Source organism: Rana temporaria, chromosome 4, assembly GCF_905171775.1.
Source record: "Rana temporaria chromosome 4, aRanTem1.1, whole genome shotgun sequence".
In the NCBI taxonomy this organism is placed as follows: Eukaryota; Metazoa; Chordata; class Amphibia; order Anura; family Ranidae; genus Rana; species Rana temporaria.
In genome coordinates, this window is record NC_053492.1 from 147,619,604 (window position 1) to 147,646,664 (window position 27,061).

The window sequence follows — 27,061 nt, forward strand, 5'->3', positions numbered from 1 at the left end:
GGGGAGGCTAGCTAATTTAACACTTTTGTTTATCTTGCAGAACTGTCTGTATTGCTTTTAAAGCCACCAAACAGATCCAGAAATTGGCTAAGAAAAACTTTTTTTTTTGCTAAGTTGAGGACATGGAGGTGTATATAGTTCCTGGATTTTAGACTTTCACAGTTAAACCCAAAAGCTAACATTTATTTTAATGCAGCTTACCAATTACAAGATGTGATGCTGCATTAATTTTATTTTTCAGTCTTTTTTATTTTCACCTGGTGATCTAGTCAGTAAGGGCTCTTTTTCACCGGACGGATCCGTGATGATCTCTGTGCAGGGACCGCCCTGTCAGATCTCCGCTCTCCCCTATGGGGGGGGGATCGGATGAACATGGACCGTCTGTGCGTGTTCATCCGATCCGCAGACGGATGGAAAAATAGGGTTTTTCTCCATCTTCAGAATCGGAGGATTGCGGACCCGGATGAGATCGCGTGTCAGCGGATCTTCATCCATTGACACACTCAATCTCATAGGGATCAATGTATGTCCCTTTTTCATCCGAAAACGGATGAATGAAAAACGGACATACGGTCCGCATGTGTGAAAGAGCCCTTAAGTCTGTTTTTTAACTGCAGATGTAGCAGTTGCAGGGCAAAGCATTTACTACTGGCAGTAGTGATCACTGATAGGTGCTTACAGAGATGCAGTTTATCAGCTTCAGTGTGTATGGAGCCTAAAACTGTTATTTATTACATCTTTTGTTTTTTGGGTTTAATATTTGTTTTACGTAGCAGCTTTAGTAATATTGTTTTTTATTTTTCCAGATACAATTGCAAATAAGCTGCACTTACAGAAAGTAAGCGATTTTGAATTGTCACCTGGAGATCATCCTTGCAAGGTAGAGTACCAATGTTTCATGGTTAACGTGCTTCATTTTTTTATCTGATTTAGCAAAACGCAAGATGTACTTTTTCATAACAGAGAGTTTTCTTCACTCTGTGTTTAGTGCTCTGCCTTGGTAAATAATATAGGACCCGAAAACATGGTCATTTAAAAAAAACGTGTCTGACAGGTTACACTCCTATCAATTTTTTATTTCTAGCCTTTCAGTCTGGTCATTAAATCTTTATTTTTATTAAAGCAAACATTAAGTGTTAATAAACCCTGTCTCTAACAGGCTTTCTGGCATTGATGAGCAAAAGAATAGCTGGAATTCCTCTCTTGGAGAAAATTATGGTCTGGGCTCCCTCTAGTGCTGATCTCTTGTGTGAGGGTCTAATCACTTGGTCATACGATTCCTGCTGAAGTGAATGTTAAGCCATTTGAAAGTGTCTTCCGTAAACCTCATATGACCAGGGGGCTGACCCATAATACACGCAGCTTGCATAAAAGGAAGCCTAAAGCACCAATTTCTTCTGAAAAGGGAAGTATTTCAGCCCTTCTGTTACTAACACATTTTTCATGTTTTACAAGGTGTGTCTATTACCGTATTTATCGGCGTATACCGCGCACCTTTTCCCCCCGAAAATAGGGGGGAAATCCCGGGTGCGCGCTATACGCCGATAGCATACCTCGGAGGAGAAGGAGGGGGACGAGCACCCGTGGGAAATCACCAAACTGTCATCTCTTCTCGGCTCTCGCGTCTCACACGCACAGTCCCGCCTCCGCCACCAGCATTGGACCAGTGTTCTGTCTGTCACTGAAGATGGTCCAATGCCGATGGCGGAGGCGGGACTGTGCGTGTGTGACGTAGAGCCGAGTGGAGATGACGGCTCTGTGATTTCCCGCGGTGATTTCCGGCGGGCGCTCGTCCTCCTCCTTCGCCTCCGAGGTACTGTATGCTGCATAGTTTTAAATAGCAGAGATTTAAATAGGAGGGAGACCGCACAGGCACAGGTGCACTGAAGCATTGAGCTAGCAGAGTGGATTTAAGTAACAGCCTGATGCACAAATTCAGTCAGACCCAGCTGGAAGTGGTGAACTGTGGGAGACATCTCACTTGGTGTTAGTGGTTTTTGCCTGTTTCATTTTAATTTTGTAAGTGTGGTTTTAACATTTAATAAAGGGACTATTCCTTTTTATAAGGAGAGCACTATCTTTTGTTCTTTGTATCCTTTTATATGGCTGGATATATCATTTTGGAGCTGACCAGTTGAGAGGCAAGAGCCTGTAATCTGCTTTGTAGCTGATCCCAAAAGGTTCACAAAAAATTAGTTTTTCCTGAAAATTCCCTCTTAAAATTGGGGTGCGCGTTATACGCCGATAAATACGGTAAATAACGAGACTGTGATCCCACCTAGTAAACAAAGCAGTCAAAACTAGTTATTACTGCAGGGGTTGACAAATTTGCTTGGAATCTAGGAGCCAGCTAAAAAAGTTAGGAGCCAGAAAACGAGCCCCGTCCCGACGAGCTTGCGCGTAGAAGCAAACACATACGTGAGCAGCGACCGCATATGTAAACGGTGTTCAAACCACACATGTGCGGTATCGCCGCGATTGGTAGAGCGAGAGCAATAATTCTAGCCCTAGACCTCCTCTGTAACTCAAAACATGCAACCTGTAGAGTTTTTTAAACGTCGCCTATGGAGATTTTAAAGGGTAAAAATTTGTCGCCATTCCACGAGCGGACGTAATTTTGAAGCGTGACATGTTGGGTATCAATTTACTCGGCGTAACATTATCTTTCATAATATTAAAAAAAATGGGGATAACTTTACTGTTGTCTTATTTTTTAATTAAAAAAAGTGTAATTGTTTCCCAAAAAAAGTGCGCTTGCAAGACCGCTGCGCAAATACGGCGTGACAGAAAGTATTGCAACGATCGCCATTTTATTCTCTAGGGTGTTAGAATAAAAAATATATATAATGTTTGGGGGTTCTAATTAGAGGAAAGAAGATGGCAGTGAAAATAGTGAAAAATGACATTAGAATTGCTGTTTAACTTGTAATGCTTAACTTGTAATACCAACGGCCACCACCAGATGGCGCCAGCTTACACATCTGGTGGTAATAACTTGTAATACAAACGGCTCACCACCAGATGGTGCCAGCTGCATGCGTGGTGACTTTGCAGCAGTTTCCCCAGACCCCCTCAAATCTGTACACTGAACCTTTTCTGCTGATAAGGATTTTTGATCCCATAATGGTTGATTAGTGTACAATCATATGACTTTGCCTTTGAAGAGGTTTCAGCGTGAAAAAATAAATTCAGGAACTTGAGTTTTTTATGATTGAGCTTCTGTGTAAAAATAGGGTTGTAATGCTGCTTCACCCTTTCTTGCCACCATGCCCTTGTTTTGTTGTGCCTGTACCTGATCCCCTAGTGTGCACACAAGTAGAAACTAGGACCGATTGTAAACACTGTACTTTGGGAAAAAAATAAATAAAATAAAGAATAATTAAGAAAAAGAAAAAAAAGTTATCGGACCAGTCCCTGCTGACCCGGTTTCAAGTCCTCATTTGCATGGCTAAGAGGACCTAATTGAGAACTACAATGTATTTACAATTGACCAATAGAAAAGTGGTTGTTGGGGGCGGGGTGTTCTAACTGCTGTATAAAAGTGTGTTGTGTGCATCCATTAAAGGAGTTGCCTGTTTGAACTTAAAAAAATAAAATAAAAAAATAAACTAGGACCAAATTAACTAATCGATTAATCGAGAACTAATCGATTATGAAATTAATTGATTACTATTTTCATAATCGATTAATCGGCCAGTAACATAATGGGTTTAAAAAAATGAATATTAGCCCTTTATAGTGCAAAAAAAGCAAAAAAAATCACTACTGTTATATTAATACGAAAAATCGTTGAAATTTTCACTTGCTTTATAATTTCTGAACGAAAACCACATACACTGTCTGAAAATTCCTTTGACCAAGAAGTTTTTTTATTATTTCTAAACTTTCCAGTCACTGTGGTTGAAAACAAACGTTGATTTGACCCCACTGACGATTAGGAAATCGAACTAAAGTTCTTAAATTATATATATTTTTTTAAGGAAGATGTTGTATGGCCAGCATATAATATATTACAGTTCTGTTTAAAAAACAGTCTAACTTTTTTTTCTTTCTTTAAATAAAAGAATTTGATCTGAATCTGATGATATTTACTAGATTCACCTTCTAATAGTAATACAGTATAGCGAATCTGTCAGTTATTCTCAGAGTGGATTAGAGATCTTGCTCCTTAACCATGTAGTTATTTATATTTACCACTGCATATAGATATTTAAGAATAAATTGTGTCTTTTTTTTAAACTTTACATATTAATTAAAATTAAACGCCACACTTTTTTTTAAATGTTATTAATCAAAACCATAATCTGCCAACTAATCGATTATGAAAATAATCGTTAGCGGCAGCCCTAGTAGAAACAATGTTTCAGCACAGGTGGATACTTTTTATTAATTTTGTTTTTATTTGTTGCAAATGTTAACTCTTACTTTATTAAAGGGGTTGTAAAGACAAAAATATTTTCCTCTTAAAGCGGATCTCCACTCTAAAGTGGAGTCCCGCTGATCGGAACCCTCCCCCCCTCCGGTGTCACATTTGACACCTTTCAGGGGGGAGGGGGGTGCAGATACCTGTCTACAGACAGGTATCTGCACCCACTTCCGGCCCTACGACACGGGCAAAGGACGGGTTTTTCCTCCGCTTCCCGTCGCCCCCCCCCGTTGTATGCTGGGAACACTCGGCTCCCAGCACACAGCGGGAGCCAATCGGCGGGCGCAGCGCGACTCGCGCATGCGCCGTAGGGAACCGGGCAGTGAAGCCGGAGCGCTTCACTTCCTGGTTCCCTCACCGTGGATGGAGGGGGGAGCAGCAGGGTGACGAGCGATCGGCTCGTCATCTGCTGCGATCACTGCTGGACTCCAGGACAGGTAAGTGTCCTTATATTAAAAGTCAGCAGCTGCAGTATTTGTACCTGCTGGCTTTTAATATAGTTTTTTAGTGGCACATCCGCTTTAAATTAAAGTCTGACAGTAGCTGATAAAGTAAAAAGTAATGTTTGCATTATAACTAGTTTGATACCTGTTGAAATCGAGCTGTTTTATTCACCTCCAGCACTCCTGAATCGTTATTCTCACTGACTTCCTGGTTTGCGGTGCGCATTCATTCTTGCTACATCACGGCCTAATGGGAACTACAGTTCCCATTAGGCTTAGCCTCCATGCCTGTGAGGGATAAGAAAGCATCTTCACGCAGGGCTGTAGTCATAGGGAGGGGGTGAGCACATTCTGCTTTCCACCATGCAAAACGGCTCAGATGCTGGTGGAAAGCAAGAAGAGGAGAGACAGGAAATGGCATTTTCAAACCTGGAGTACTGTATTTGGGAGGTCAAAAGGAAAAACGAGGTAAGTGATATTTAAATGCTCTAGCTTACAGCAATCAATTAATCTAATAAAAAACGAACCTTTAGTGATCCTTTAATGTATTTTCTGAAGCTTTGTTTAAATAGTCCTGTAGTATCATAAGGGACAGTGGACTATATGATTGCGTTTAAATGGGGAACTTCTCTGTGAGTCTATGCTCCTATTGTAAGACTGGAAAAAGGAAACCCCTCTTGCTTGGCACTTTAGAGGCAACAACCATTCAAGTGTAGCATAAAAAATATATTTATTATTTCACATAAAATTCGATCATCCAAACATGTAATGAGCGATATAAACACATGTCATATCAATGGACAAAAAAAAAAAAAAAATTACATGGAAAGCATAGAATAGTATTGTAAACACTCTCCGGTTATTGAAAAAATCTATGTGGTACCTGCCCCACGGAGTCAATTCCCAAATGGGAACCCTCCATATGCTGGCTGGTCACATATCAAAGTGGTATGCAGAGTGCAGCAAGGAAGTTATCAAGGCTCAGAGATGCATATCGTGGAATGTTCAGGAACGCATAACGCACAGAATACAGGCTTTAGGAGTGAATATCAGACAGGGCTCAGAAGTGGGTAAGGCTGGGTTCACACTACGGTTTTCCCGTCCGTCAGCCGCATACGATTTATATGGAAAACCGTATGCGGCTGAAACGGACGGGAACGTATGGAACCGCACACATGTGCGTTTTCCATTAACATTAATGTTAAAGGAAAACGTATGCGTTTGCCATACTGTCTTAAAAACGACCGCAAAACCGTGGTTGAACACGGTTTTGCGGACGTTTAAAAAACGTTTTGCCAGCAAATCGTACGCACCCGGATGCATCTGAGTGCATACGATTTGCAATGCATTCTCTATCTATACGTTTTCCCGTCCGGGCCCGTACGTTTTCAATACTGAAATCGTATGCGGCTGACGGACGGGAAAACCGTAGTGTGAACCCAGCCTAATGCAGGCCAATGTATAATAATAATAATAATAATAATAATAATAATAATAATAATAATAAAAAAAAAAAAAAACTGACTTTCTCCCAATTCCCCAGTACAGTGTGTACACACACACACACACACACACACACACACACACACAGCCCTTCCACCACTTCCCTGAGAATGACAGGGAGAAGTTTTCAGGCGGAGTGGGGAGGCTGGTGGCTTTTTTTTTTAACAATATGTTTGAAAAAAATCCCAGATGCTAAGATTCTGCTAGAGCAGCAATAAGGATTAAGCTGCAGAGGTTTAGTTCTGCTTTAAAGGATAAGTTCACCTTTAGTAACATGGTACATGTTACACCCATATTTAGGCTGTAACATGCTACTAAGGCACCTGCCCGCACACCGACCTGACTGACCCCCTTATGTGACAGAGGGCAGGGGATCTTCTCCCCGCACCCGCTGTTACAATTTAAAAACGGCGCAGCTGTGCGAGGCTCTGCCCACACAGCCACATCATTCATTCAGAGTTCTGTGAATGAATGAACTACAAGCCCCTCCACCGCGGAAGATAGCTTGTAGTTATCAATGAAGACACTGGTGAGTACTCTGTTCATAATTTTTATTTATTTTTTCCTGGACTTCAGTAACTGTTTGGCTGTACAGGAGATGAGGGCAGACATCCGTTCTTCGAGTCTTCAGGAGCCTGAAATTGCACCTGTGGTCTGTTGATCGTGGGTGCAGGGGCCTTACAAAAAAATTGATGTGCATTGTTTTGCAGGTAAAAAAATAAATAAAAATGTGCCTTTATTTTTTTAAAGTGAGCTTGTCCTTTGTTTTTACTGCTTTAAAAAAAAAAAAAAAAAATGTTTTTATTATATTGCAGCTTAGATGTGATTGGCTGTATTAGTTTCCTTTTTTAGGCTTGCTTTCTTCTATTTTGATCTGGTGATCCAGCCAGAAAGTCTGTTTTCAACAGAAAAGCTCTTACAGTTACAGGGATGAGACAGACCATTTAACATTGGCTGTGGTGCTTAATTAATCTGCTTCATTTTGGAAAACCTTTTATCCCTAAAGGAAAAATCTGTACTGTATTTAAATCTGCTAGTATCTAATGCTTCCCTCCCCTCTGGCTGTCAATGCTGCTGTTCAAATCTACCCCCTGTGCTCATTCATCCAGAGTGGTGTCTGTATAATAAAAAGGTGTTTTACTGGCCAGATCCCCAGGGGAAAACTGGGGTGTGAGGGGGACCCTAAAAAAACAAAAAAACAAAGAAAAACAAATTCAGCCACTATATCTAATAATTGGTAAGCTGCAATATATTACAATTTTGGTTTCGAGTTTAATACCACTTTAACCACTTAAGCCCCAGAAAAATTGGCTGCTGAATGACCAGGCCGTTTTTTTTTGCGATTCGGCACTGTGTCGCTTTAACTGACAATACTTTTTTCCACAAATAGATTTTTCTTTTGGTGGTATTTGATCATCTCTGCAATTTTTTATTTTTTGCGCTATAAACAAAAAAGAGCAACAATTTTGAAAAAAACACAATATTTTGTACTTTTTGCTATAATAAATATCCCCATTTTATTTATTTTTTTCAAAAAAGCCAATTTTTCTTCAGTTTAGGCCGATACTAATTCTTATACATATTTTTGGTAATAAAAATCGCAATAAGTGTATATTGATTGGTTTGCGCAAAAGTTATAGCGTCTACAAAATAGGGGATAGATTTATGGCATTTTTGTTGTTAAATTTTTTTTTTTATTAGTAATAGCTGCTATCTGCGTTTTATTCTTATTTTTTTTTTCTTTTAATATATCGTGACTGCGACATTATGGCGGACACTTTTGATGCTATTTTGGCACTATTGTAATTTATACAGCGATCAGTGCTATAAAAATGCACTGATTACTGAGTAAATGACACGAGCACGGAAGGGGTTAACACTAGGGGGAGATGAAGGGGTTAAGTGTGTCCTAGGGAGTGATTCTAACTGTGGGGGGGGGGTGAGTTACAAGTGACACAACAGGGAGCAGTAGATCACTGTCCTGTCACTAGGCAGAACAGGGAAACACCTTCTCCCCATTTTGCCTCTCCGTGACACGATCGCGGGCTGCCAGCAAACGTCGAGTTTGCGGGGCCCGTGGGCAGCTTCTTGGAGATAATGTACAGGTATGTCCATTTGCCCACAGCTGCCATTGTGCCAACGTATATCAGCGGTCGGCAAGTGGTTAACCAGTTATTTGAGTGACCAACCACTCTCCGCTCCTTAGTCAAGGCTTGGCCCTTTTCACACATGCGGGACCATTCGTTTCATCGGTTCAGTCACGGAGAAAATGGATGGAGTTTACATCAGTTTCTACATCGTTTTTTTACATCCACTACCGATGCAAAAACTGACTGTCCGTTTTTCGTCCGTTCCATTTTTTCAAATGGAAAAAAAATAGTTTTTTTTTAATCCTTTTCAAAAGACGGATGTTGGCTGATTATTTATGTAAATGGATGACCATTTTTTTCTTTCTGTTAATGGATGGATGAAAAACGAACAAACGGTCCACGTGTGAAAGGGGCCTTACTGAGAGAAAAAATATACATCTTTCATACAAAGTGTAAACTGCAGTATTTTATTGGTTTTGACACAAGAAGCACTGGTGATCTTTCTTCACCTGGCTCAATAATCCACAATGGCTAAAAATTTATCTGGTCCAGAAATATTTATACAGAATAAAACTTTGGACCAGGTGTCATTCATCCATAGATCCTAAAATAATTGAGCTCTGTCATTTTCAAAGGCGTTGTTTCTAATTTTTAGGGACTTTTTTTTTTTTTAAATGACTGGGATAATACCACTGTGTAAGGCCAATGTGGTGCCTATATTTAGAAAGGGATCAAAGTCTTTACCAAGTAACTATAGTTCCTTTAACTTCTATAGTCGGGAAGATACTGTTGAATTTAATAAAAGACCACATAGATGAGTTCTTGCTGGAAAAATATATTGGCGGGTGGCGGTGGACGTGGTACACTTTGATTTTGCAAAAAAGTTTTGATACAGTTCCCCACACATGGCTAATGTGTAAGGTGAAGTCTACATGCCTGGAAAAATCAGTTTGTAAATGGTTAGAAAACTGGCTAAAACACCGAATTCGGAGAGTAGTGGTTAATGGTTCATACTGGTGGTGTATGGTCTAGGGTTGTTGGTGGTGTACCCCAAGGTTCAGTATTGGGACCCTTAGTTTTTAATATCTTTATAAATTATATATGGTCTGGGATTAAAAGTACCATATCAGTCTTTGCAGATGACACCAAGCTATGCAGTGGAATAACATCCTTACAGGATGTCTCCAATTTACAAGCCAACTTCAATGCACTGTTTTATTGGGAAAATATGTGGCATATGAGGTTTAATGTTAATAAATGTACATTTATGCATTTGGGGGGGGGGGGGGGGCTAAGAATTTGCATACATCTTGCATACTAGGAGTACAACTGGGGGAATCAATGGTAGAGAAGGATCTGCTTAATAATAATGGCATGCAATGCCAAGCTGCGGTTTCCAAAGCAAGCAAAATCCTTTATTGTATTAAAGTGGATGTAAACCCACTCTCATCCTTTCTAAACTACTGCCATAGTGCTGATCTATAAGGATATATATGCCTCCTGCATGTATCCTTACCTGTCAAATGTCTCCCCTCCTGTCTGTTATAAGAACTGAAAACTGCAGATTCTGTGGGTGGATCTGTTGTCTGGAGCTCGGTGGGTGGAGTCGTGATGTCAGTAGACTCCCCACCCACCATCACTAACATCCAGTCAAAATTCAGAAAAGTAACCACATGACTTCAGAAAAGGAGTGGGGTGGGAATTAAAAAATAATTGCCTGTCTCAAGCTAGTGCATAAGATATGTAAATGACCCCGTCATTCACAGCAAGGGGGAAGAACGGACAAAAGTTTTCTCCTGTTTGTCCGTTTATCTCACTGAAAAAAAGAAAAGAGGATTGTTCAGAGCTGGATTAACTAGTTGTGGCAAGACTGGGCACAGATCATAGTAAATCTTATACTCTACATTGTGACAGCAAAAAAAAATAAAAAAAAATTGGGTTTACATCCACTTTAAGAGAGGTATGGGCTTCAGAGAGAGAGAGAGAGAGATAATTTTGCCCCTGTACAGATCATTAGTAAGACCTCATTCAATTTTGGGCACCAGTTCACAAAAAGGATATCGGAGAACTGGAGAAAGTGCAGAGAAGGGCAACCAAACTGATAAGAGGCATGGAGGAGCTCGGCTATGAGGAAAGATTAGAGGAACTGTATTTATTCTCTCTTGAGAAGAGGAGATTAAGGTGGGATATGGTCAACAGGGGTCCATATAGTGAACTTGGTGTTATTCACTTTAAGGTCGTCACAGAGGACAGGGGGGCACGCTTTACGCTTGGAGAAAAGGAGATTTAATCTCCAAATACGGAAATGTGAAAAACTCCCTCAAGAGCTGGTTCTGGCCAGTTTAGTAGATTGCTTAAAAAAAAAGGCCTGGATTATGTACTAAATGTCCATAAAAAAACTACTGACATTTTATAGGTAAAGTTGATCCAGGGAATATCCAATTTGCCTCTCAGAGGTATTTTTTTTCCTGCTATAGCAAATTTGTTCATGCTTTGCTGGGAGTTTTTTGCCTTCCTCTTGATCAACTGATGGTATGGAATTGTATGATTTTTTTTTTTTCTTTTTTTATTGGTTGAACTAGATGGACTTGTGTATTTTTTTTTCTTTTTTTTCAACCAGACTAACCATGTAACTATATGTAACCTATCTAGGTAGCAGTGTATGTTCCTGGAAGCAAAGGAGCTCCGTCATTTGTGAGACTTTACCAATATCCTAACTTCAGCGAACCCCATTCAGCACTAGCAAATAAGAGTTTCTTCAAAGCAGACCGGGTCACAATATTATGGAATTCAAAAGGTAATTTTTATCCACTAAACTGTATTTATTATACATTGCAATAAGAGTGTTTGGAGCACTTTATGTAAAGGGAATCTATATACCCTGTTTTCCCAAAAATAAAACCTACACTGAAAACTAGACCTAGCATGAGTTTCTGGGATGGCTGCAATATAAGCCCTTACCCGAAAATAAGACCTAGTTAAAGTCCTTGTAAAATCATTTAATCTATTCTTTAACCACTGGGCACTTAAACCCCCTTAATAACCAGACCAATTTTCAGCTTTCGGTGCTCTCACATTTTGAATGACAATTACTTAGTCATACAACATTGTACCCAATTTACATTTTTGTCCTTTTTTTCCCACAAATGGAGATTTCTTTTGGTGGTATTTAATCACTGTTGGTTTTTTATTTTTTGCGCTATACAAGAAAAAAAGACTGAAAATTCTGTAAGAAAATGAACTTTTCTTTGTTTCTGTTATAAAATTTAGCAAATTTGTAATTTTTCTTCATACATTTTGGCCAAAAGGTATACTGCTACATATCTTTGGTAAAAATAAGTACACATTGGTGCATATTATTTGGTGTTTGTGAAAGTTATAGAGTCCGCAAGCTATGGTGCCAATATCTGAAAATTGATCACACCTGAAGTACTGACGGCCTATCTCGTTTCTTGAGACCCTAACATGCCAGAAAAGTACAAATGACCCCCAAATGACCCCTTTTTTGGAAAGAAGACATTCCAAGGTATTAAGAAAGAGGCATGGTGAGTTTTTTGAAGTTGTCATTTTTTTCCCACAATTCTTTGCAAAATCAAGATTAATTTTTTTCTTTTTTCTTCACAAAATTGTCATATTAGCAGGTTATTTCTAAAACACAGCATATGCATACCACAAATTATACCCAAAACACATTCTGCTATTCCTCCTGAGTATGGTGATACCACATGTGTGAGACTTTTACACAGCGTGGCCACATACGGAGGCCCAAAATGCAGGGAGCACCTTCAGGCGTTCTGGAGCACCCAGGCCAATTCTGACATTTCTCTCCTACATGTAAAAATCATCATTTATTTGCTAGAAAATTACATAGAACCCCAAAACATTATATATATATATTTTTTTTAGCAAAGACCCTAGAGAATACAATGGCGGTCGTTGCAACTTTTTATCGCGCACGGTATTTTTTTTTTTTTTGGAAATAAAACTGTTTTGTGCTTTAAAAAAAAAAAAAAAATTAAAGTTAGCCCAATGTTTTTGCATAATATGAAAGATGAAGTTACGCCGAGTAAATAGATACCGAACATGTCACCCTTAAAAATTGCACACGCTTGTGGAATGGCACCAAACTTTGCTCCTTTAAAATCCCCATAGGTGACGCTTTAAATATTTTTACTGGTTACATCTTTTTAGTATGAGAGGGGGGTCTAGGGCCAAAATGTATTGCTCTCGCTCTAACGTTCGCAGCGATACCTCACATGTGTGGTTTGAACACAGTTTTCATATGTGGGCGGGACTTGCGTGTGCGTTCGCTTATGTGTAAGAGCACACGGGAACAGGGGCGCTTTAAAAAAAAATAAAAAATATTGTTCATTTTACTTTATTTTAGTTTGACACGTTTTTCCCCAAAAATAAATGTTTTGATCACTTTTATTCCTATTACAAGGAATGTAAACATCCCTTGTAATAGGAATATGGCATGACAGGTCCTCTTTACAGTAAGACCCCACATCTCACCTCTAGGCTGGGAAGCCTAAAATAAAAAAAACGATCCTGGCTTCGATCGTAGCGATGAGTCGGAAGAAGCACAGGAGGGCGACGGAAGGGGGGGGACGTCCCCTTTCGCCTCCCGTAAGAATGATCAAGAGGCGGAACAGCCACTTGATCGTTCTTTATGGTGTAGAGAATCGCCGGCTGAAAAAGATGATATCTGAATGATGCCTGTAGCTGCAGGCATCATTCAGATATCCCTGCACAAAGTCAAGGACGTCATATGACTGCCGGCGGGCGGGAAGTGGTTAAAACACATTTTTTTTCCGGAGTATTGGCCGGGGGATTGCGGCGTATTGGCCGGGGGATTGCGGCGTATTGGCCGGGGGATTGCGGCGTATTGGCCGGGGGATTGCGGCGTATTGGCCGGGGGATTGCGGCGTATTGGCCGGGGGATTGCAGGGAAGGAAGAGTATTGCAGGGGGTATTACAGGGATGGCTGGATCTGTGGCTGCAATTGTCACAGATCCAGCCCACAGCACTGCTGACACCCGCTCTCTCCTCTCACACTGTACCGATCGGTACAGAGAGGGGAGGGAGAAACCGGCGTCATCAAATGACGCCGGTTTGTTTACATGTGATCGCTCCGTCATTGGACGGAGTGATCACGTGGTAAACGGCCGCTGTCAGCGGCAATTTACCGGACACTCCCGTGTGCGCACCCCAGGGGACACGCGGGAGCGCGATTCTAGGAGGACGTCCATAGACGTCCTCCCAGAGTTAACGAACCGCCATGTCTATGAGCGGGGTCATTAAGTGGTTAAAAAGATCATATAATGTGCAATGTGTCTCCTTGTGTAACTTATTGTGGAAAATACCTTTCATTACAGCACCGCTGGGCGCTCAAGTGACCCGCCGGGGCTCTTCTCCTCTTGGCTGACGTCAGCAGCCCCTCCCTCTGCAGCACTCGGATAAGGCTGATGTCAGCGGGGATCCCTCTCTGCAGTATTTAGAGCAGAGAAGAAGAGCTCCAACTGGTCATGTGATCGATTAGCGGTGCTGTAAATAAGGTATTTTCCACAATAAAATTACACAAGGAGACACACTGCACATTATGTAATCTTTTTACAGAACAGATTACATGGTTGTACAAGGTCTTTAAGGTTTATTATTGGGTTTACAAAATTTCTCAATGCTGAGTCCTGAGCTAACGGGTGGAGTAACTTTTTCGTACACACCGTAAATAAATAAGACATCCCCTGAATATAATCCCTAGTTCGTTTTTTGTAGCCAAATTTAGTATAAGACCCGGTTTTATTTTTGGGGAAACAGTTTCCTCTCTTTTCCTGTTTTGGCTATTGGACAGGAAGTAATGGTAAATTTCCCCAATGGGACACGTGACAAAAAGAAAAGATGGGTTAAAAACCCTCCTTTACTATTTCTTAAATTGGCAAAGTTTTGCCCATAGTTCTAATTTAATGGTTGTATTGTACTTTTTAAGTTACGAGCCCAGAACAAATGTGCCGCAAATGACATCAGAATTCCTGATCTGCATGCTTCCCTTGGGTTCTCTGAAAAGAATAAAACCTGTGGATTAGTATGGCAGCAATGTCAACACCTTATTGTGATCATAACAGGTTTTCTTTAAATGCATACATTCTAATAGCTGGAAAGTGTCAGGTAAATATGACAGGAAACGGCCTTGTTACTTTCCTGCTAAATGCAGAGGTCCCCAGTGACCATTTTCAGAAGGGGAAGCCAAGCACTTCCTGCATATTTCAGTGTCTTGGGTTTTGTGGCATCTGGGGTGATGAGAAGTTAGATAAAGGTACATGTAGGTACACAAGTGCCTGCATTTCAGTTATGTCGGTGAAGGTGGTTTTATGTACTGGCAGGTATACTTTAATTACTGCAGTAGTGTTCAAAGCTATCAGCTACAATATCCTCCAGCAACCTGCTAGTGTTTACGAGGCAGGTCATTTAAAAATGTCTTGATGCTTTTCTTAGCCTATCATGTAATCGGTTTGCTGCATTGCTGTAGCTTGTTTCACTGTTCTGCTGATGGCATTATATTGTTGTACAAGGTTTTAGCAAGACAAAAAATGAATGTTATAAAAGAGAACTATGCTTCTTCATTTCTGCCAGGTCATTTTAAGCTTCATGACTTCCTCTTGTCTCTCTGTAAAACACTGTTTTATATTTCTTATGTAACAGCTACTGCAGTACTAGTCACTGCCAGCACTGATGTGGACAAAACAGGAGCCTCTTACTATGGAGAGCAGACATTGCACTACATTGCAGTAAATGGGGAGAGTGCTGCTGTGCAGTTACGTAAGTGGAATAAACACATTTTCTTGATAAACTTTTTACTCTGTACAATATGATCATGTGAAAGGAAATAAGAGAAGTTATGTAAGAGGCAAGTTGGGTATACTTTTGTATGAAAAGTCAGTCCTTGTTTCACTTTCAGCTCTACACTTAAAAAATGACATTTGGAAGTTGAATGGTTGCTAAGGGCAACAAGAGGTTTGTTATAGTACCTCTCATTCATTTATAACCCCCTTATGTAAATTGTCTTATTTTCTATATGTACAAATCTGGTTGCCAGTAACGGTCTTAGTAAAGGTTAACTCCAGGGAAAAATAAAAAGTAATTCTGGTATATTTTCTTCTACATATTAAAGCAGAACTAAACCTTTTTTTTCGTTCCAGCCAAGTAAGCGGCTTCTTCATTCCTTTTGATGGTGATGCATATGTGATTGTCACCATTTGTTTGTTAGCTTTCAGCTGAACTGTCAAGCCAACATAAGCACACTAGTAACTGTAATGGGTATCATAAACGGCATTCTGTAAGGCTACTTTACACTGAGGCGTTTTACAGGCGCTATAGCGCTAAAAATGGCCTCTTCTCTCACTCCAGTGTGAAAGCCTGAGTGCTTTCACACTGAAGCGGTGCGCTGGCAGGATGCTCAAAAAAATCCTGCAAGCAGCAGCTTTGAGGCACTGTAGGAGCGGTGTATTCACTGCTCATACAGTGCCCCTGCCCATTGAAATTAATAGGCGGCGCTTTGCAGGCACTTTTAACCCTTTTTTGGATGATAGCGGGGTAAAAGCGCCCCCTCCTCCCCTCAGATGCGGCTTCACGCTCGCCCTTCGCTTATTTCCACTGGCCTAATGCAAGCAGGTGAGTGCCAATTTTGAGGGCTGGGTTAGAGTACCGTGAGTGACCTCATTGGTATGCTGTTGCTTGTTCATTTTCCATTCCTTGAACCTTGGGGCTAGTTGTTGACCAAACTCTATTGGTTAAAGAGGAACTTCACCTTAGTTCCATTGATCCCCCCCCCCCTCCTCTTTAACTTTTGCAAAAATTACTAAAGTTCCTCTTCTAACTTTAAAAAAGAAAATTGGGTCATCAACCTGGTTAGGACAAGCAAACGGATCGGCATTGCAGGCTTGTAATTTTCAGCTTTCAGCGCTGTCACAATTTGAATGACAATTGCGCGGTCAATTTTATAATTTTGTTCACACAGCTTTCTTTTGGTGGTATTTGATCACCTCTGAGTTTTTTTATTGTTTTGCTAAATTAAATGATAAAATTGTTCTTCATAGATTTCGACCAAAATGTATTCTGCTACACTTCTTTGGTGAAAATAACCAAATCGCTGTTTATTATTTAGTCTGTAGGACTAAACTAGGGTTTATATCTGAAAATGTATCAATTCTGAAGTACTGATTGCCTATCATATTTTTTTTGAGGTCCAAAAATGGCAGGATAGCACATATATCCCCAAATTACTCCCTTTTTTTAATTTAGACAGTCCAAGGTATTTAGTAAAAGGCATGGCAAGGTTTTTTTTTTTTTCATACTGTCACCAGTGCAGTACAGCATCACCATACAATTGGTGTGGCGGTGATCAGAGATACTAACTGGTGACCGTACAGGAAAATAAAAATATTTTTTTTTTTCAAAAAAAAAAAAAACGAATTCTTTCTTTACATTTTTTTTTTTTTTGGGCTGTGATTGGCCCAGTCTGTACCATGTGATCCCTGTTGACCAATTACAGCTAGCAACACAATGAATGGCTTGAAAGAAAGCCATCCATTTACAATTGTCACGTGACCTGCTGAGATTGGTTACATCGGTCACATGGTACCGCAATGAGCCGGTAAAGTGATCGGCGGCACAGGAGGACATCATGTGACGTCCACCTGGATTGATGAGAGGCCCGCCCAGCTCTCAATTTACTATAGGCTGTGCGGGAAGTGATTAATATTGACAAGCAAGTAATTACCTTTTTAATTAAAACATCTTGTAAAAAAAAAAACTAGATTTAACTGCTGCTGTTTCTGTTTAAATGTCATTGGGAAAGCTCTTCAAAGAATCGGATTAATTGTTCACCTTGGGCCCCTTTCACACTACCGTGACTTCAAAAGTCGCGTGATTTTTCCACGATTCCGACGTAAATTCAGGGAATGCCTGTGTAAACTTGTCAACTCGCATCAGTCGGACCAAAGTAGTATAGGGACTACTTTGACGTCGGTGCAACTTAATCGCACAGATAGGAATGGTACTCATGGGGTACGACTTGTCATGCGACTTTGCAGTCCCAAGTCGCAGGACAGGTCACACAAGTGTGAAAGGGGTCTTGCTGCTAGTGAATATATAGGTTTATACAACTCACCATGATGTTAGTATACTGGTAATGAACCTTAAGGGTTTAAAAAATATCAAGACAAAAGCGCTTTTTTTTTTTTTTCGGTTTTGGATATAATTTGTAATGATTTAAACCCCGATTTTAAAGAGATTTGTAAAGGTAAATAAAATGAACACTTTTGTACTTACCCACTCTGTGCAATAGAAATGCACAGAGCGGCTGGGAACCTCCTCTTCTTGGGTCCCCACCACCGCTCCTGGTCCCTCCTCTCTGTCCAGTGCCCAATGGAAACCTGCTTCCTATGGGGTCACTCGTGTGTGTGTGTGTGTGTGTGTGTGTACGTGCGTGTGCGCACTTGCTCCTGAGCCCCACTGCAGTGTCCATTGACACAGATAGTGGTACTTGGCCACACCATTATGACTGGCTTTGATTGACAGCACTGGAAGCAAATGGTGCCCCAGCAAAGCCAGTGAGACCCAGGAGTAAAGGGTAAGAAGAGCTGCAGATGCGCACAGCGCTGGATTGAATGAGGGCTTGGGTAAAGGATGGGGGATGCTGATGCCTAAACATTTTTTACCTTAATGCAAGGTAAAAAATGTTTAGGCTTTAGAATCACTTTTTTAAGTTTTTGTTGGTGTTTTTTTTTTTTTTTGAAAAATTTGAGGGTGAATTTCCCTACCAGTAATAAAGACTGCAATAAAAACTTTACATGTGCTCTAATTTTCCACTCTGTTAAAAAAGAAAAAAATATTTTTGGCTTTACACACATTTTAAGCTTCATAGGTACTTGATATGCTGGTTTCAGTTTATAAAATCCTGTATTGATTTAAATGTAACTTTTTACTCTTTCTGTTTTCCCTTTCCAGCAAAAAATGGTCCCATTTATGATGTTGTTTGGAACAAAAATGCAACAGAATTTTGTGCCGTTTATGGTTTTATGCCAGCCAAAGCTACTGTTTTCAACCTAAAATGTGATCCCATATTCGATTTTGGAACTGGTCCTCGGAATGCTGCATTCTACAGCCCTCAAGGACACATATTAGTACTAGCAGGGTTTGGTAACCTGAGAGGCCAAATGGAAGTTTGGGACATCAAAAATTACAAACTTATTTCCAAGCCAACAGCTTCTGATGCAACCTATTTTGCCTGGTGCCCAAATGGGGAGAATATTGTCACTGCTACATGTTCTCCAAGGTTGCGAGTTGGAAATGGTTATAAGATCTGGCACTACACAGGTTCTATATTACATAAATATGACGTACCAGACAATACAGAATTGTGGCAAGTGTCCTGGCAGCCATTTAAAGATGGAATCTTTCCTGCAAAGCCCATTAGTTATCAGCCTGTACCTGGGGAAAAAACGGCAGAAGAGAGCAAACCAGCTCAAGCATACAGGCCGCCAGCACTGAGGAACAAGCCTGTCACTAGTTATAAGCTGGTAGGTACCAGTGGTCTAAGGAACTTATTTTTGCAGAATTTTTTTTTTGCTTCTTTTTCTTTTAGCACTTATATTGGAGCTACACTCCAGGCAATTAAAAAAAACTATGTGGGTTTTGTATTCATTAATACATCATTAAGTATATATTAGAGGCATTGTAAGTAGCTGAATTTGCCCTGGTATAAGCCAGTTCATTCATGTGATGCTTCTACCCCAAGAGGGGTAGAAGCATCACAAGGAGGCAATGTGCTAACAAGGGACATGCTGATAGAAGTAGAGAGCAGAGTGACAGATGAGCTCATCAGTCTGCTGCTTCTCCTTTCACTGTATAGTCACAGAGCTTTTAATTTACTTTGGGCTTATTGGCAGTCGGTTGTGCAGCATAGAAATATGGGTGGACAGAAATACAAATAATTTTTGCAAGTAAAGCAGCTTCCTTTATGTGCATTTAATTTGTGCATTTAGCGGTTTTCCTTGTGTTCAGCTTTATTGCATGATTCTTTTGTTAGCATTTCTTTGTTGTATGCTGATAAGTAGGGGTACTTTTTTATTTAATTTTTTTTCCTACCTACCTACCTGTTTGACTGGGTGTGTCTCATTGGCACTAATACATTTTCTGTGGAAATGGCACATGACAGGGCTTGGGATTGACATGCTTGGAAGTCTAGTATGGGAACTTTAGTGTCAGACACTAGGGCAGTGATGGCAAACCTTTTTGGACCCAAGTGTCCACACAAAACCAACTTTATTTTTTTCAAAGTGCATTGTTTGCGGTCCAGGGTCAACGGGGATCCCATGTTATCATGGAGGAAGTCCACAATCTGCTTCCACAGACCCTGGAGGACCGGGCACGCCCAAAGTAGATGGAAGAATGTGCCCGTCGCTTGGTTACACATTGTGCACGAGGTAGAAGACTGTTGTCTAAAGCGGGCGATTTTTAGGGGGGTGAGAGATGCTCGGTGCACCACGTATAACTGGGTCAACCTGTCGGAGAGCTTGGGGGAGACAGACTTGCATGAGTCAAGTGCTTCACTCCACTCCTCATCCTCCAGCGGGCCCACCTCTTTCCTATCTTGGTTTAAGGATGTAAGCTAGCGTGGTAGATGGGGTTAGGAGCATGACATAAAAATCAGATCAGCTTTCATGGGTCCACACCCTTAACCACTGCCATGAGAACATTGGGTATAGATTGCGGCAAAGGCTGGGGAAACTGAGCTTGAGCTGCGTGACACATTTGGAATAATCTAAAAAGCATAGAATATGGCAGCAGAAACTCATTTTGGAGGTCCTCAAAGTTTTTAAGTGTGCCATCGGAAATTATGTGGTGCAAATAATATATCCCATGTTCGCATCATATCCCTGTGTCAGAGATCAAGAGAAACTCTGAGAGTAGTCTATTGTGCCATGAAGGGGTAAAATTGTTGTGTTTAGGGGTCATTAGCGTTTTAGTGTCAATGTCCCATACGCGCCTATATTGGTACAATAGGGACCAGTGGTCTCAATTGGAGTTATTCCCACTGGTGGATCAGTGGTTAGTTGCACCCACCGTAGACAGAGAAGTGTGAGGAATCGGAGTCTGTCGGTTTTATCTATGTGGTACAGTTGAGACAGGGTAATAAAGATTTAAGTAAGGGAGGGCTGTTCCACCTAGGTCAGTTGGGTTCTTAAGGACTCTCGGTACCCCAAATAAATGTCTTGAGTATGGCCTCCGTTGACTTGAAAAATTTCAAGGGTAAGTATACGGGTGTGTGCCAAAGTATATACGATATTTTAGGAAGTAATATAATTTTAACAATATTAATGCGGCCCCATACACCGAGCGGCAGCCTCGCCCATACCTGGGTTTTAGACTTGATGAGATCGAAGAAAAGTTCTATGTTCAGGGATATATAGTCAGCCGGTGTTCACCAATACTCCAAGGTATTTGATAGTGTTCACTCGCTGGAGTGGTAACTGCGCCTGTAGCTAGGGAGAGGGGAAACTATCCATAGGCAATATTTGAGATTACTCCCAATTAATTTTTAGGCCAGAGAACTGACCAAAGTGTTCAGTCGTATGTAATGCCTTTCCGAAGAGATGTGGTAGAGTAGGCCAGGTATAGTAGCGCGTCGTCTGCATATAAGCAAATTTTTCAGTCAAGGAGGAAACTATGTATTTTTTATTGTATTTATATTTCTTGCACAGCATGAAGATGAGCCTCCTCAAAGTTCGAAGCCTCTGTCCACTGAGAAACCCATGTCAAAAACAGCTCTGAAAAACCAAAAGAAGAGAGAGGCGAAGAAAGCCACCAAACAGGTATTGCATACTTTCGTCATACAGGGTAGTCCTGTGCAGCCAGTACCAAATTTGACTCATGATCTAAAGGGTTCATTTGGATATAGTTACATTGCCTCCAAGTAAAACGCCATCTTCACAAAACTGCAACGTTGTCTTTACATTTAGTCTAGTTTTTGCTGATCGATAACAAACATGGGAGACATGCAAGCTTATTTAGTGACTTCCCAGAGCAGCCGATTTGCATCACCAAGAGAGGAATACAGATTAGTTACTATTGATAGACTCTTTACCAGACTAAATGTGCCCCATGGTCTTTACATGTAATGAAATTACTAGGTCTTAAGCCAATATTTTGTGGCCACGTTGGATTTGATTACATCTGCTTTCTGTAAAATGTATTTTTCTGATGTAACGTTATATATTACAAGGTGTTTGAAAATGTGTCCTGTGGACCATATTGAACACATACGTAAGACACTAAGGAGTATATCGGAGATTGTCTTCCTTTTCATATCGTAAAGAACTATAAAACCGTTTAAACAGGCACTAGAATGTACATTAATTTGTGGGATTGTGTACTTTTTTAGGAGAACAAAGCAGATGAACCTGCTGAGCAAGTTTTGCAGAGTAATCAGAATATTGCTCCAGACACTATGACAACAGGAGACCCAGAAACTGACAAAAAGATCAAGAATCTCAAAAAGGTGTGGTCGTATGTGCAATGGCATTTTTAATTTCTGCTTTTCTTGAAGTACAGGTTTGTTAAAAAAGGTGTTGCCCATGTCCCTTTGTGTTTTAAATGCAATACTAGGATTTCCATGGTGACAGCACATTATTCACATGGACGGAGCTTCTAATACTCACAGCTCTTATGATGAGTGTTGGCTTTGTCCACAAGGTGAAGAAATGGTGAGGTCATCTCAGACAGACTTCTGTAATGACTGTTCACATTTTTCTTTAAGCTGAAGACAAGCGGGTAGCAAGTTTTTTTTATTATATATATATATATATATAATACCATGCTGCAATCAACCATTAGGTTGAGGAGGAATTGTTTGAGTCAATGATTACCGTATACACTCAGGTTTTGGTAAATCGATTTATTCAAAAGGGGTATGATGCAAGTTTTATATTCGGAGAAAAGGAGAACGTGGGGGGTATTGATAGGAACATGGTTCTAGCCACAAATAACAAAACTCTTAAGGCACGGGATTATGAGTTTAAAATAATATAGGATTATAATGTACAATATAAACAAGTTAAAAAAATTATAAAAAAAGTACTGGAGTATTCTATTAAAGGATAAAATACTGGGACCTAAATTACCTATATTTCCAAAATGTATATATAAAAAAAGCTCCTGCCTTATGAAATAAATTGCACCAGTAGTGGTAGATTCCCCAAAGAGAAAGGAAAACAAATTATTTTCTTTTCTGTCGGGATTCCACACATTTGGCAGATGTGTGGAATGCCAAAATTCGAAAAAGAATGTCGAAAAACAAGTTTATTGCTGCTAGCACTCACAGAAAATATTCTATTAAGATTTTATAGCGTGTACACATGTTGGAGTGTGGATGTGGGCTCCAGTATGTGGGATGGACCTCCAGACCCCTACATGTATGAATAGCAGAACATGTCAATACTATTAAAAGTGGTGACATCAGCCATAATGTATCCAAACATTTTAAAATAGTTCATAAAAAGAATCCCAGTTCTCTAAAATTCTGGGGAATTGAGCATGCTCACAAACATTGTAGAGGAAGTAATTACTAGGGATGTCCCGATACCGAGCATTTCCCAAATACTTGTACTCGGGGGGGGGGGGGGGGGGGAATGCTCCGATGCTTCTGTCCCCCCGTGCTGTCTCCTGCCCCCCCCCGTGCTGTCTCCTGCCCCCCCCCGTGCTGTCTCCTGCCCCCCCCCCGTGCTGTCTCCTGTCCCACCCCGTGCCGTCTTCTGTCCCCCCCGTGCCGTCTTCTGTCCCCCCCCCCCGTGCCGTCTTCTGTCCCCCCCCCGTGCCGTCTTCTGTCCCCCCCCGTGCCGTCTTCTGTTTCCCCCCCGTGCCGTCTTCTGTTTCCCCCCGTGCCGTCTTCTGTTTCCCCCCCCCCGTGCCGTCTTCTGTCCCCCCCCCCCGTGCCGTCTTCTGTCCCCCCCCCCGTGCCGTCTTCTGTCCCCCCCCCGTGCCGTCTTCTGTCCCCCCCCCCCCGTGCCGTCTTCTGTTCCCCCCCCCCCCCGTGCCGTCTTCTCTCCTCTCCCCCCCCCCGTGCCATCTTCTCTTCCCCCCCCCTGCCATCTTCTCTTCCCCCCCCCGCCGTCTTCTCTCTCCTCCCCCCCGTGCCGTCTTCTCCCCCCCCCCCGTGCCGTCTTCTCTCCCCCCCCCCCCCCCGTGCCGCCCGGGAGCGCCCACTCCGCTTCCTTCCTGCTGCACATCTAAGGAGTGGGGCGGTCCTAAGTGGGCAGGCTCAAACCGTCTCGGTCTGCCCTCAGTGGGCACAGTGATGACTGACACCCGTGGCTGCAAAATTGTAAATATGACAGTGTGCCGTTAGGCAAGGATACAATGGGGGATTAAATAATATGTGTGCTGGGGGGTGGTATTAAGTGAAGCAATCCTGATTCTAGCAACACAGCTTTCATCGCCACTCTAGCCAGATCGGTTATTGCGTACCTTGATAGGCCTCTCTCACTAGCCTAGCAGCCAGGATGGCGCATGGAAAATTTGGTAATGTCTCTGACACAGACCTTTTCACAGATGGAGGCATGTTCGGTCCAAAATTCTCTCAGCACAGGATTAAGCACCCAGATCTCTCCCGATTAACTTCTTGTGAACTTGGAACTGACAGGCGACCATCATTCAGCCTTTCAGTAATGGTGCATCCTTCGATGAAGTTCAAGGCCTCTCCTGAGATACCAGCCTCGTGCTCGGTGCTCTCCAAGATAGGTTCTTCATCAAGTGGCTTCCTCCCTCCAGGACGGACAGCACAGGACCACTCTGCGAACGTAGACCCAGTCTGACTACCGGGCCTACTTAGTAGATCACAACCCCGGACCAATGTGGTCCTGGAGCCAGGAAGACTTGAACAGGCACCCCCGGGCAGGAGGGCCATACGGGGAGGTGGTGGGACGACAGACCCAGGATCGATGACCCCTGGCTAATGGCTTCTGTCCCTTAAGTACTCCTCCCCAGCATGCACAGCGGGATGACCAACCCCCACTGATTGGCTACCGAAGGGGAACACCCAAAACATCTTGACCTGACTGCTACCACCCTTGGCCTGGGGTGGTAACGACACCCCATACAACAATACTAGTCACTCACAGTACAGCCATGGCTGGAACAGAGGTCCAAATTTGGAAAAAATCATACAGTCTGAGAAAACTAACTCTCAGACTGCCCTCTAAATGTGTGTGTGTGTGTGATTTTTTTTCTATTCACAATTGTTTGCGCTTTTATTATACTGTGGTCATTTTTGTAAGTTGCGCTACATCATTCTGTTGTATATCTCCTAACACATGAATATGCTTTGATCTAAACCATTCCATTAAAGCTCTGGCTGTATATTTAGGGTTGTTGTCCTACTGGAAAATTATCCTCCGCCCCAGACACAAGTCTTTTTTCAGACTCAAACAGGTTTTCTTCCAAACCCCCATACACACAGGTAAAAAAAAATTAAAAAGTCTGACATTCGGCCTGTGTGTATGTTGGTCTGTCCGACAGAAACTGGAAAACCAGTAGCCGACCGACACTTGATAAGCGCTCTCAGCCAATGGGCGTTCCCCTGTCAGAACAAAAACAGCTCAGCAGGGGAGATCGCTGACCAGAGGCACAGTATTTTATTTATTTTTTGTGTGTGTAACCAGCTGGGTTGCACCAAAAAAAAAACCTTTGTGTGTACCAGGCTTAAGATTGCCCTGTATATGGCTCCATCTATCTTCCCATCAACTCTGACCAGCTTCCCTGTCCCTGCCGAAGAAAAGCATCCCCACAACATGATGCTGCCACCACCATGTTTCACGGTGGTGATGGTTTGTTCAGGGTGATGTGCAGTGTTTTCGTTTTCCTCCACACAGTGTTTTGCTTTTAGGCCAAAAAGTTAAATTTTGGTCTCATCTGACCAGAGCGTGCCTTCTTGCAAACGGGACTTCTTATGGCTTTCAACAATGGCTTTCTTCTTCCCACTCTCTCATAAAGGCCAGATTTGTGGAATCCATGACTAATGGTTGTCCTGTGGACAGATTCTCCCACCTGAGCTGTGGATCTCTGCATCTCCTCCAGAGCTACCATGGGCCTCTTGGGTGCTGTGGAACAGTGAAAGTAATATTTACAGTAGCGATTTGCTTTTTTGTACTATAAAAGGCCAATTTTAGTTTTTTTAACCCCATTATGTTACTGGCCGATTAATCGATTATGAAATTAATTGATTACAATTTTCATAATCAATTAGTTGGAGAGAAGGGGGATTAAAAATTGGGACTTTATATGAGGCAATGAGGGGTAACTTCATGTGTCTCCATCCCTGACATATTGAATTGAGGGGGGGAAGTCCCACAAATTCCCCCCTCAATTCAATAATCAATTAGTTGTCGATTAATCGATTAGTTGTTTTGGCCCTAAACATTATGAATGTTGTGTTATAAGGTTAATGTATTTATATGTATGATAGGGGTTGGGTACATAAGATTTTAGCATCTTGTATATATTTATCCTTTTAAAACCCAACTCCAGGATTTTTTTTAAAAAATCCACACTTTCTGTAAAGAGCACACCAGCCTCTTCCCAAACAATGGCTTTGGGCACAAGAGATGAGCCCTGGAACCTGAGAGAGAGGAATTTCTTCCTGTACTTTAACCCCTAGACATATAACACACTCCTGTGTGATCACCAGGACAGGAATTCAGAAAGAAATCTGCACAGATGGCAATAAAATCTAACACAGGTTCCTGTGTGTATGTTGGTCTGTGTGGAATTTTTTTTCTATTCACAATTGGGGGGGGACAGAATAGTTTGGGATATACTGTAGATGAGCATTCTAGCACAAGTTCATATTTACAAGAAAGTGGTCCATACTTGACAGCTGTGGCCTCCTGGACTTTTTTCAGCCTAGCCAATAAAAATCTAATGCCAGTCTGCATGCCCTGCATGGGATGTTGGTGTTAGGGCATGGGCAGCAGCACTTGGTGGAGGTACATACAGGACCTGGGGGGAGGTTAGAGGCGTGAACATGTACTTTATGCTCGGGGCTTATTATCAAGCCATACTTGTAATGACCTACTACTTGATCTTTCTGTAAATGGAATGCAAACGTTTAGACAGCTGTACCCTTTGACTTTGTATTCATGTTGTGTATGCTCTGCATTACCTGCAAACTTCCAGTAGGCGGTGCTATTGATTTTTTCTTCCAATATCTAAGACTGCAAAGTTTTCAGATGCTATCCATAAGATTCATGTATCAATATGTTTATTGTTTCACAGAAACTGAAAGCAATTGAACAACTGAAAGAGCTCCAGGCTTCTGGCAAGACATTAGAAAAGAACCAGGTAATGCACTCTTTGTTGTTAAATACTAAATGGATTTTGTGCTTGAGTGTTCTGATAAAGGGCTTTTATAATGTGGTGGCAGGTAAACACATGTTGCTGTGAAGAATTCCATTATTTTTGAGTTGGTTGTTCAAATAATTTTTATTTATTTTTTTATAAATGAGGATTACATTTTGCATTGTACTTTACAGAAATCGCAATGA

At 41.5% G+C, this 27,061-nt stretch overlaps 1 protein-coding gene across 2 annotated transcripts in view; it reads left to right on the forward strand.

Moving 5' to 3' along the window:
- Positions 1–27,061, forward strand: part of EIF2A (eukaryotic translation initiation factor 2A) — a 62,328-nt gene that overhangs the window by 31,917 nt on the left and 3,350 nt on the right. For both annotated transcript variants that reach the window (XM_040349154.1, XM_040349155.1), the window contains exons 7-13: positions 807–880; positions 11,115–11,259; positions 15,165–15,281; positions 18,471–19,042; positions 21,227–21,337; positions 21,907–22,023; positions 26,793–26,858. In XM_040349154.1, the coding sequence (XP_040205088.1) occupies positions 807–880; positions 11,115–11,259; positions 15,165–15,281; positions 18,471–19,042; positions 21,227–21,337; positions 21,907–22,023; positions 26,793–26,858 (1,202 nt within the window). The remainder of the gene's footprint in view (positions 1–806; positions 881–11,114; positions 11,260–15,164; positions 15,282–18,470; positions 19,043–21,226; positions 21,338–21,906; positions 22,024–26,792; positions 26,859–27,061) is intronic.